This window comes from Narcine bancroftii, chromosome 2, assembly GCF_036971445.1.
Source record: "Narcine bancroftii isolate sNarBan1 chromosome 2, sNarBan1.hap1, whole genome shotgun sequence".
Taxonomy (NCBI): Eukaryota; Metazoa; Chordata; class Chondrichthyes; order Torpediniformes; family Narcinidae; genus Narcine; species Narcine bancroftii.
This window is the reverse complement of record NC_091470.1, coordinates 252,440,618-252,453,153: the sequence shown is the minus strand read 5'-3', so window position 1 is coordinate 252,453,153 and position 12,536 is coordinate 252,440,618. Positions and strand designations below refer to the sequence as shown.

General features: G+C 47.5%; 1 protein-coding gene across 12 annotated transcripts in view; it reads right to left on the bottom strand.

Annotated features, from left to right (window-relative positions):
- The window catches only part of ofcc1 (orofacial cleft 1 candidate 1), a 341,671-nt gene that overhangs the window by 265,837 nt on the left and 63,298 nt on the right, over positions 1–12,536 (bottom strand). For all 12 annotated transcript variants that reach the window (XR_011352133.1, XM_069920841.1, XM_069920839.1 and 9 more), the window contains one exon: positions 554–637. Coding sequence is in view for 11 of the 12 variants with exons in the window: in XM_069920841.1 (XP_069776942.1) it covers positions 554–637 (84 nt within the window). In the remaining variant the exon portion in view is untranslated. The remainder of the gene's footprint in view (positions 1–553; positions 638–12,536) is intronic.

The window sequence follows — 12,536 nt, the reverse complement described above, 5'->3', positions numbered from 1 at the left end:
CAATCCCTATGCGATCTCTCTAAAGTCAGCTTAAAATCTTCATTTAGTTTGTGACTGGTCCAGAGCATAGCATCATGAGGTTTTCTTGAGAGGCATTTGTCATTGTAATTGACCACTGAGACTGTAATATCTCCCCCACCTGTGCACTTCTCCCACCTTCTATCAGGCTGCATATAAAGAACTTTGAGAGCTTGGTGGACAAACCCACAAGCATGGGGAGAAAATTTTACTTTTTTTTTCCATTTAGAGATACAGCACAGTAACAGGCCCTTCCAGCCCATTAGCTGTGCTGATCAAATATACTAATTAATCTATTAATCCTGTAAGCTTTTGAATGGTGGGAGGAAACCAGGTCACCTGGAGGAAACCCACGCAGCCATGGGGACAATGCTGGATTACAGCCCAGGTCACTGGCACTGCAAGAGCACTGCTCTAACTGCTATGCTAACCATACTGCCCTACATTCACTCACTCAATGCTATGACTCAGTGTCCAAATGTGAGTGTGTTGTAAATCCCTCGAGACCATCAGAAGCTGCCTGCTGAACTCTTACCTGTTTCTCTTTCATCCAAAATTTCTGACTCGGGATGCTTCAGTGGTTTTAGATAGAAATCCATATCATCAACTCGGTCAGGTCCTAAAGGGTAAATGTACATTTTCAAAATCACTCCTGTGATGTGCCTTTTCATCATGCAATCATCAACCTCACCTATTTCAAGGGGGGTCTGATTTTACCAGCTTTTGATTGCTCCATTTTTAATGACAATTCTTTGCCCTGGAGATCAAACTTGTTATGACACACATTAGCAGTCCAATGTATTTGAATAATTAATTAGTACATTCCAGCAAACCCATCGCAAGTCAAAAAAGTATACCCCCACCGACTGTTTTTATAATTAAATTTAGAATACCTTTTTTCCACACTGAAAGAACCATCAATGTATACAGCTAAAAGCACGCTGAGCATGAAGAATGTTTGAATCGTTGAACTAAAATTACCCTCATTGCTGGATGGCGAGGATGGTGAGAATGTTAAAGAAACAGGGTCATCAATTTCACTCTCATATCCGTATATCGCAAGAACAAATTGGAATTCAAAATTGCAAGTATGGATTCGAACCATCATTACTTCGAAAAACCGCAAGTCAGACCATCACAAGTAAGAGAGCACCTGTATTGGTAGATTCTTGATGGCCAACCTGTTGGGCTGAAGGACCTATTTTGTTCTGCATGACTCTTATAGCTTATTATATTTTCTCAAAGTATATGGCTGTGCTGGCGACATTTTCAAACCTGGGGGATAGAGCACAGTTCAATCTCAGGCTGTTCTCTCAGATCCACTGCAATAATGAAATGGAGTACATGATGGGGAAAGAGAGCCTAGTAGCATGGTGTCAAGACACCGACTTCTCCCTCAATGTCAGAAATGCAGGAAGTCATTGACCAGCAACTGGGGTGGTGCAGATTCCCTGGTCTATTTCAATGGCGCTGAGGTGAAGATGGTGCAGAGATTTTAAGTTTTTAGGTGTTAATCTCACTAATAACCTGTCCCGTCCCTCCCATCAGGTGGAAGATACGCACGTATGCTAGAGAGTACAAACTCCCAGATTCAAAGACAGTTTCTGAACCGCTGTTATCAGACCACTGAATCTCTCAAAGGCAAAAGATGATGCCCCTGCACTGTCTTCTATAAATGTATTTTATTCCCGCTGCTTTTGTACTTTCTCCATACTCTACACTATAGGACTATTGTTACACTACTCCCCACACTTATTTGTATATTTATCTGTTACCTGCTCTATGAGCTGGATTGCCTGGACAGCAAAATGAAGCTTCTCACTGTAATTCCATACATGCGACAATACCATTCAAAAAATGGATAAATGGGGACAATATTTCAAAACACAAAGGCGCTGCCACAGTATAATTATGTAAATTAAATTCTGGGGAAGGGAAATTCCCTTGTGGTAAACATGCACCATAGAAACTGAAAGGGAAAGGTGGGGGCTGGTGGTGTGAGGTGGTTTAATTAATTGAGCGTTGAACTGTTTTACCTCTGAATTGTACAACTTGCCAGAGTATTTTAGGGGTAAGTTACAAAAGTAAAATACAGCAGTCATTGGAAATCTGAAATAAAAATGGAAAACACTCAGCAGCACAGAATGTATCCAAGGAAAAGAACAATTAAGGATATACTGGCTTTGGAGACGGTCCAGAGGAGGTTTACTAGGTTGATCCCTGGGATGAAGGGGTTGACTTATGATGAAAGATTAAATCGTCTAGGATTGTATTCGCTCGAGTTCAGAAGAATGAGAGGAGATCTTATAGAAACACATAGGATTATGAAGGGTATGGATAGGATAGATGTAGGAAGGTTTTTTGAGCTGGCCGGGGAAACTAAAACCAGAGGACACAGTCTCAAGATTCGGGGGAGTAGATTTAGGACAGAGATGAGGAAAAATAGTTTTTCCCAGAGAGTAGTGATTGTTTGGAATTCTCTAACCAGGGAAGTGGTTGAGGCTGCCTCATTAAACATATTTAAAATTCGGTTAGATAAATTTTTACATGATAGGGGAATTAGGGGATATGGGGAGAAGGCAGGTAGGTGGAGTTAGGTCATAAATTAGATCAGCCATGATCGTATTGAATGGCGGAGCAGGCTCGATGGGCCATTTTTGGCCTACTCCTGTTCCTACTTCCTATGTTCCTATGTAACGTTTCAGATCCAGAACCACTATCAGATCAGAGGTGATCCATGCACTTGTGCTTTTACAGAGTGAACCCAGAGTCCTAGGTTGTCCCGGTCATAATGGGTCCAAAATCACATGGGGCGGGGGGATGTCAAAAGCCGTTTTTATGTGCTCGGACGCAGATAATGCGCCAACAGACACGGCTGGGGGAGTGCAGCTGGGACGTTCAGGTGGGTGCGGAGAAAATGCCTTTCTGTCACCTGAATGTGCCGGCTGAAGGAGAGCCATGTCCGAACGAACGCCGGCTCCTGTGGACTGTGGCCATAATCACGGCTTGTTTATGGAGTATCTTGTAGCAGCACTACATGAAAATAATGGAAAAGAAATAAACTTTAATTGTCGTCCACAAAACAGTTGTTGGATTCTTTTCACGAGGACAATATCTCCGTGTGTTGTTCCCTATTGATGTATCCTTTGCTCTTGATCAATGATAATTTATGACAGAATTTCTGTGGGTTTCGGTTTATCTGGTTTAAGGATGCAAAAGTTGAGAGATGCTCGTGCAGAACTCTCTCCAGAATGCAAAAATCAATATGAAAGATTAACTGCAACTAACAAGCCTATAAACCGACACCAATTTGTGGCCGGCACGGAACTACAGGGCTGGAGCGGGATGTCAATGGCCTGAAGTCCTGTGCCGGCCGCCCCAGCCCCACAGCGGGGAGGGTAACTGTCATCAGTGGGGAGGGTAGCTGTCGGCGGGTCGCCAGCTGACTGTCAATAGCCCATAGCCCACCCGCTGCTAGGTACCTGAAAGCTGCTAGCTGCTTTGCCTTGCTGCTTTCAGGTGCCTAGGGGGAGTGCTCTGAGCCGGAGAATATACCTCACTGAGGAGGGTTAGATGAGTGCTCCTCAAGGCCGGGTTCTCCATTTTCAGGTGGCCACCCGACTGCCACATTTGGGTATTTTAGGCGGCTTTACATTCAGGTATTCTGGCCACCTGAAAGCACCCAAAGTCACTGGTACAACCAGATTTACATGTACACCTGACCAAGCAAGGAACAGCAGATTTTCTTCCCCAAGCTGAAGGGTGTTCGTGAAACAGAAGGATTTTTTAATGGTAGTCCACAGTTTTATGTTCAATATTGACACTGAATTTTCGCTCCAGATGCACTGGATTAAACAAACACCTCAACTAACAAGGTGGCATTTGCACTTGCATCTCTCATTCATTACACCAGGTCTCTGAATTATTAGTCAAGCAAGTTAACCACCACCCTGCAATCACTAAATTTCAACTTCAAAGAAGACAACAGAAGTGAATATCCAAAACAAATATACAATGGCACTACTGTGGGAAGATTTTGTAGTACTAATAGAAAAACAATTTCTAGGTCACAATTCTGAGTAAAATTGTTTGCCGCTCCTCAGATCTACATTTGCAAACATGCAGCATGTTGTAAATTTAAGTAGGGCTATTTTAACCTTTTTTTTTTTTACAGCCTGAACTCGAGGCTTCTTGGCTCCAAAACAATAAGTGCTGGGATGATTCACCCCTCAGCAACATACCTCTTCCCTATATAAGCATTTCAAACAACAAGGAAAAAATTAATTTGTTTCACACCTTATTCGTTAAAGTACATTCATGATCCAAGCACATAGTTTAGCATAATTGCAAGAAAAAAATTATAGAGTCAAGCCCCATATAATTAGGTTGTCATTGAACATAGGTTGAGTTTTGAGCTCCATAATTAAAATGAGAGACTACCATGTATCATCATATTCAAAACAGAATGATGTAATTATACACTTGTATTTCAAACCTGTTGTTGGCGCAAGTAATGCACAACCATTTTTACTTGTGGGTGCACAATATTTAATAGACATGACAGGCTGGGAAGGTACCCTCAAGGCATTTTTGTACTTAATAATGGACAGAGGAAGTATACTAATGAAATCTAATACCTCTGGAAAATGTGCAATAAATTATGCTATCGCAAAAGAGATGGAATAATGAAAGACATGTCCTTTTTGCAGAACCAATTGGCAACAGAATACAAGAACAGTACAACAGGCTATGATTATTGCAAAAGTAATCCCAGGAACATACTGCACTGTGCATTACTAAAGTACAATACGATTGATGTGTTGTTATGAAAAGGCTGGGGAGAATAAACAGTCTTCCTCAATGCTTTTGAAGTACTTCAAACAGAAAACAAGGAAGCGGCAGCTCATATAATTATTACAACTATTTAATGGAAATTATTCAAATGTGCTGCATGATTAAATAGTCTCAGTAATTTATTGTGCTACCCATTCTTTGTATGAACAAAAGAAATATGAGTTGGCTGGTCTGTCCCCTGAACTTGTTCCACCATGAATAAGATAGTGGTTGATCTGATAAGGCCAGAAGACAGAATTTGCCCCCATTGAGTCTGCTCTGCCATTCGAATCACGCCTGATGTATCTATTCTCTCAACCCCCTTCTCCCTGTAACCTTTGACACATTTACTAATCAAGAAACAATCCACTTCCTCTTTAAATCACCCTCTAATGCACTTTCCTGCCTTTTGTATGATTTATTCACCAGAAAGTCTCGCATTCGCTGCCCATCCATAACTGCCATTGAGAATGTTAGAGTGAAGGTGATCTCTCCATGCATGAGGAAACCACAATTTAAACCCAGCAGTGTTGAAGAACAGTGATATCCTGCTAAGTTAAATATAACCCCTGATTTATGCCACATAGATGGGAAATCAGTATATGGGATTAAGCAAAGTCCCCCACGAAAGACTTGACTTCCCCTTTTGTCCAGAAATCTGCCAAACTTCCATCTGTTCAATGGTCTTGCTCCCTAGCCGGCAAACAGAACTTGTGATTCACTATTCCCTGAGAGAAACAAAAATCGTCCTCATCCACAGTCTGTTTTAAATGAGTGATGCTTTATTCTGAAATTAGGCCACCTTGATCTACATACCCCAATGAGGGCAAACATTCTCTCAGCATCCACCTCATTAAGACCCCTTCCAGAATCTTTGGTTTTTGAAGATTGTCTCCCTTTCTTCCAAACTCTATTTATTCTGGGGCCAACCGTCTGGCTCTATTGCAAGTTTCTCCCTTCTCAAATATACACAATAGTCTAGAGCCAAAGGTTTTGAGGTGCTTCCAATTTCTATACATCAGATATCTAATCTTACTCCATGAACTATTGGGATATCTTTCCATCCAAGGAGTACAGCTTACCCATAAAAATGAATGGCATACTCCTTTATCTGTTTCTTCGACTCTTGTATTATACTCTGCTTTGATGGTAAATCGTGCAGGACAATTTTTAAAATTTAGACATACAGCAGAGGAATATTTGACATACATAAAGCACGAAAACAATTCCCTCGAGCTCATGCCCCACAAGTTCATCAATAAACTACAATTCCATGTTTTTGAAGGATGGGCGAGCTCCCAGAGAAAACCCGCGCAGACACAAGGTGAACGTGCAAATTGGTCTGCTGCTCCACCGGAGACTGCAACTCCTCGATATCCACTGCTCAGCACACGCCAACAATGGTGGTGCCATCAGAGGATTTATCGATTGGTTTGGAGTTTAACTTGACCGCGCAGTGTATGAACAGAGCAGGAGACTAAGCACATAGCCTTGAGCTGCCACCATGTACAATTCTGGTTACCACACTATGGGTGGAACTGGGGTGGCTGACTTGGCCCTCTCTATATGTCTTTGCAGGGCAAGCAATGAAAGCTGCTTGTTATAAATTAAACATTGAGAGATTGCAGGTTCGTTACTTGAGAGTGTGGATAAACAGAGGCACCTTGCGGTCCAAATCCATACATCCCTCAACGTCACCACATAGGTCGATGGGACAGTTAAGAATGCCTATGGGATGCTGGGCTTCTTTAATAGGGGGATTGAATCATGTTGCAGCTCTGCAAATCTCTGGTGAGACCACACCTAGTGTATTGTGTTCAGTTCTGGACACCTTATAACAGGGAGAATGTGGAAGCTTTGGAGAGGGTGCAGAGGAGATTTACCAGGATTGGAAAATAAATCTTAGGAGGCAAGATTAGCAGAGCTGGGACTTTTTCTTTGGAGTGTAGAAGGATGAGAAGAGACTTAATAGAGGTCTACAAGATTATGAGAGGCATAGATAAGGTGGGCAGCCAGCATCCATTTCCCAGGGCAGAAATGGCAAACACCAGAGGACATGAGCACAAAGCAAAGGGAGGGAAGTTTAGGGGAGACATCATGGATTTTTTCCTACCACAGAGTTGTGGGTGCCTGGACTGCCTTGCCAGGGATGGTAGTGGAGGCTGAAATATTAGGGGCATTTAAGAGACTCTTAGACAGGCACATGGATGGAAGAAAACTGAGGTTACGGGGTAGGGAAGGTTTAGTACTTTTTTTTAAGGAATATATCAGTCAGCACGACATCGAGGGCTGAAAGGCATGTACTGCGCTTTAGTGTTCTATGTTCTTTCAGACAGCGCTGGATTCGAACCCAGATTGCTCGCACTGTAATAGCGTTGTGTTTACTGCTACACTAACCACGATAACCGTGCTGATAAACATTAGCCTTTACTCCTCAACTGATTTCAACACAGCATAAGCAGCCTCTGACTCAGGTTGAGAGGTGGAGATACATTTAAGTATTATTATTATTATTTTCCCGAGCTACTTCCATTTTACACATCACCCAAAAGGCACCACATTTAGCAATGCAGCAGTTCTTCAGGGCTGTAACAAAGCTTTTCAGGAATGGATTTTACAAGACTGAAAGTCAGTATGCTTTTTATCTTAATCCAGAATCAATATTTCAAAAGATTGCACTGTAGCGACAGCTACACTGTTCCTGAAAGAACACACACAACCAGACGGGTTGAGCTCAGTGAACAGACTAGTTTATTGCAGGCTGCTGGGCTGTACTTATACTCCCAGCCCGGACCTGGCTGAGAACCACGCTGACATCACCCGGGCATCACGCGGTCCCCCAGCGCGGGCTTCTGAGCCCCGTGCTGGGAGGAAGGGAACACCCCTGATGGCGCCATTTTGGCCGGCTGCCCCGCCACGTCGCTTACAAGCAGAGCCAGTTCGCCTGCCCCGTAGTGAGCTGCCACACAGCCCCCCCCCCCCAAGAACTGGAGCCAATGTCCTTTTTCGCCGGGTGGCTTTGCTTCTTGGGCTGGGCTACGACCACGGGCTCAGTGGGATCGAGGTGCGCTGGCTTCAGCCTGTCCAGAGTAAACAGCTCCCGCCTGCCGCCAATGTCCAGCATGAACATGGAGCCGGAGCACTGTACAACCCTGTATGGCCAATTGTATGGTCACTGCAGAGGTGCTGCGGTCGGGACCCGCCGAACGAAAACATACTCCGCGGAAAGCAGTTCGCCAGGAACGTGAGACGGGCGGGTGCCATGCCTGGGCGGGGATGCGGGTTCGAATGAGTCCAAGCGTGCCCTGAGGTGAGGAAGTAGTTCGTGCGGCAACCGCTGGGGATTGAGGTGCGTTGACGAACTCACCAGGTAGTGCCAGCAGTGCACCATAGACCAGCTCAGCAGATGACGCCTGCAGATCTTCCTTGAGAGTGGAGCGGATGCCCAGGAGCACCCAAGGCAGTTGGTCTGCCCAGTCGGGACCGGTGAGGTGGGACATGAGTGCCGACTTAAGGTGGCAGTGCAGACGTTCGACCAGTCCATTGGCCTGCGGGTGGTAGGCCGTGGTGCGGTGTAGCTGGATCCCCAGCTTGTTGGCGAGCTGTGCCCAGAGCGCAGATGTGAACAGGGCGACACGATCACTGGTGAGGTGACCCAGGTCACCGAACCAGGCGGCCCAACAATGCAACAGTGCTAGGGAGCAGGAGTCAGTGGAGGCGTCTGGCATCGGGATTGCCTCAGGCCAACGTGTGGTGCGGTCCACCATCATAAACAGGTAACGGTTGCCCCAGAAAATGGGTAAGGGCCCGACGATGTCCACGTGAATGTGGCTGAACCATTCCCGGATGTGGTCAAAATCCTGTATGGGTGCCCTGGTGTGCCTGTGCACCTTGGACATCTGGCAACGGATGCATGTTCTGGCCCAGCCAGCGATCTGCTTCCGCAGCCCATGCCATACGAACCGTTCTGCCACCATCCAGAGCATAGACCTGATGGACGGATGTGAAAGATCGTGGTTATGACGGAAGATCTGCCTCCGCCACTGCTGGGGAACGACTGGTCGTGGAGTGCCCATAGAGATATCGCACAGGATGGTACCTTTGCCGCTCGGAGTCAGGAGGTCTCGGAACCGCAGGCCCGTGATGGCAGTCTTGAAAGTCCTCGTCTCATCAGACTTCTGGTTCCAGGAGAGCTGGTCGAAGTCTAGGTCAGGCATCAGAGTGCAGATGGCCAATCGCGAGAGTGCATTGGCAACCACATTGTCCTTCCCCACCTTGTGCCAAATGTCGGTGGTAAACTCCGACACCAAGGAGAGGTGACGCTGCTGGCGGGCCGACCGGGGATCCTTTGCCATCGCGAGCGCCTGGGTGAGGGGTTTGTGGTCGGTGAAGATGGTAAAAGTCCTCCCCTCCAAAAAAATAGCGGAAATGCCGTACCGCCAGATACGTGCCCAGTAACTCGTGGTCGAAGGCACTATACTTGCGTGCAGGCTGAAGAATGCCAGCAGCTTCCATTGTCCATTCACCTGCTGCTCCAGGACGGCACCAACGTCTGGCAGAGGCATCGACAGAGAGTGCCATATGCAGGTCGCTGTGCGGGTGGGCGAGCATGGTGGCCTTCACGAGGGTGTTCTTGGTGGCCTCTAATGCAGTGCAGGCTTCTGGGTTCCAAGCGAGCGTTTTGTGGTTTGCTGCGATGAGGGCGAATAGCAGCTGCATGATGCGCACGGCTCCTGGGATGAAGCAGTTGTAGAAGTTGACCATACCCGTGAACTCCTGCAGCTCCTTGAGATTGTCCGGGCGTGGGAACTCCTTGATCGTGGCGATTTTCGCAGCGGTGAGCGTGGCTCCTTCGGCCGTGATGATATGGCCCAGGAACTGCATGGACTCTCTCCCAAATTGGCACTTGGCCGGGTTGATGGTAAGGCCAAAATCGGCCAGCCGGGAGAAAAGGGTGCGTAGGTGGCCTTGTGTTGTGCCTGGTCTTTGCTGGCGACAAGGATGTCATCCAAATAAATAAAGACAAAATCCAAGTCCCTGCCCACAGAGTCCATGAGGCACTGGAAGGTCTGAGCGGCGTTCTTGAGCCCGAACGACATGCGCAGGAAATCTAACAAGCCAAAGGGGGTGATGATGGCCGTCTTGGGTATATCCTCAAGGTGCACCAGTATCTGATGATATCCACGCACCAGGTCAACCTTGGAGAAAACCCTCGCACCGTGCAGGTTAGCCGTAAAGTCTTGGATGTGAGGGATGGGGTAACAGTCAGGAACTGTTGCCTCGTTGTACCGTCGATAGTCTCCTCAGGGTCGCTAGCTGCCGGAGGCTTTCAGGACCAGGTGGAGCAGCGAGGCCCATGGGCTGTCGGACCGCCGAATGATCCCCAGTTCCAACAGGTGTGAAAACCTCCTTCGCAACCTGGAGCTTATAAGGCGGGAGCCACTTGCCTTGGCATGAACAGGTGGGCCCTGGGTGGAGATGTGGTGGAATACCCCGTGGCGCAGCGAGGCAGCGAAGAACTGTGGCTTGAGGATTCGCTGGAACTAGTCTCTGGGCATGCTGATCGTGGCCATCTGCGGTTGCTCCAAGCGAGAGGCATCCAGACGAACGGCCTGGAAGGTACGGGCATCCACCAGGTGCCTACCTCGAATGTCCAGCAGAAGCCCGTGTGTGAGGAGGAAGTCTGCACCCAGGATGGCAGTTGGGAGGGATGAGACGGTGAACCTCCACGTGAAGTTTCGTTAGGCGATCTGGAAGTGGACTGTCTTGTCTCCATACCTCCAGATTGCTGTTGCGTTGGCTGCACAGAGGGGAGGTCCACGAGGTCGGTTCTTGAACTCGACGGCCATGGCTGGGATGATGCAGATCTGGACTCCCGTGTCAACAAGAAACTGCTGGCCACTGACTGAGTCCCACAGGCAGAGGAGGCAGTGTCCTTGGCCAGCCGCCACAGCCATTCACAGTGGCCGGCCTGGTCGTTTCCCTGGAACGAGCAGGGCTGACGACACTTCCTAGCCTTGGCTCCCCAGCCCTGGTGGTAGAAGCAGAGGCCTGGAGCAGATGCTGTGGCCTTGATTATGGTCTGCAGGGGCCGGATGCTCTACCGCAGCACTAGGGGCAGGCTTGGCGTGGTCGTGCCCATGCCTCGTGACCTGCTGGACCCCTGAGTCCTCCAGGAATCGTGCGAGCCATAGCTCTTGGGCCTTCTACGTGACCTTCCTCAGGTCGGTGAAGCTCTCCTGGACCAGCAGCATCCGGATGTCCCCGGGCATATGGTCGAGGAAAATGCGCTCAAAGAGTGGGCAGTTGGTGTGCGCGAGTATCTCGTCCATCAGATTCATCGGGGAACTGTCCCCCGGGGTATTGAGGTGCAGCATCCGAGTGGCACGTTGGTGTCTGTATAATCCGAGTGATCCGGTAAGCACTCGCCTGATGGTCTCGCATTTGTCTTCGGTGGGTGGGTGGCCTGGTCCAGGGCAGCAACCACATGGTAGAATTTGGTCGTGTCGGACAAAATCCGACGGAGGTGAAACTGAGCCTTCGCGTGGCCGAACCAGGTCTCCGGCTCCTGAACCCAGAATTCAGGCAGTTTCACAGCTATAGTGCTGATCCAAGTCTCGCTCATGATGGTTTCAAAGACATTTAAACCAGTCAGGGGTCACCAATTCTCCACTGCTCTTGAAAGAACACACACAACCAGATGAGTTGAGCTCAGTGAGCAGACTAGTTTATTGCGAGCTGCTGGGTTGTACTTGTACTCCCAGCCCGTAGCTGGTTGAGAACCGCACTGGAGGGCGCTGACGTCACCCGGGCATCACGTGGTCCCCCAGCGCGGGCTTCTGAGCCCTGTGCTGGGAGGAAGGGAACACCCCCGGTGGCGCCATTTTGGCTGGCTGCCCCGCCGCGTGGCTTACAAGCGGGGCCCTGTTCACCTGCCGAGTGGTGAGCCACCACAGCATTTCCATTTGGGAGGTCACAAATGAATGCAAAGGATTTTTTTTAAATAAACAATTATTTTGTTTGGTATTATCTAGCATTTCTACATGCTACAATTGTTTCAACCTTTTATCAAGCATAGTCAGAATCAGACATTTCTGGACCACTTAAAACACAGATAAGATTCACCACTTTCAGTTTAAGTGATTCAGTATGAAAGGGAAGTTCACATCTGGTCAGTTACAGGACTGCATGCACGGGTTCTACGGTCAAATCGAATCCATCACCATCGACTCAGCAAAGCATATGGTAGTGAGTACATTCAGTGTCCCAATTTTATTGCATGCATCTTTGAGCAAATTTCTCTCGTAAGAACTAAAGAACAAGAGTAAACTAATCTTCTTGAGTGCGTTGAGCCATTCAATGAGATCGCAGCTGATCTTTCACAGTAGCGTCACTTTCTTGCACTAACTCCATTGCCTTAGTATCTAAAATTCTATTCATCGCTGTTTAGGTATATAGGTACTCCCTGACTTGCGACCTATGCAACTTAAATCCATCTGCACTTACGACCAATTTGTTAACAAATATAAAGAAAAAATATAAAATTTATGTGGTTTACGTTGTATTTGACAAACTATAACAGGGATGCAGGGCATGTAAAATCCAAAATATGCATACTTACCTTGTTATTCGGTGTTGGAGGGTCCGTAGGCTGGGCACAGCCATCTTGATTCCTGTGTGCATGT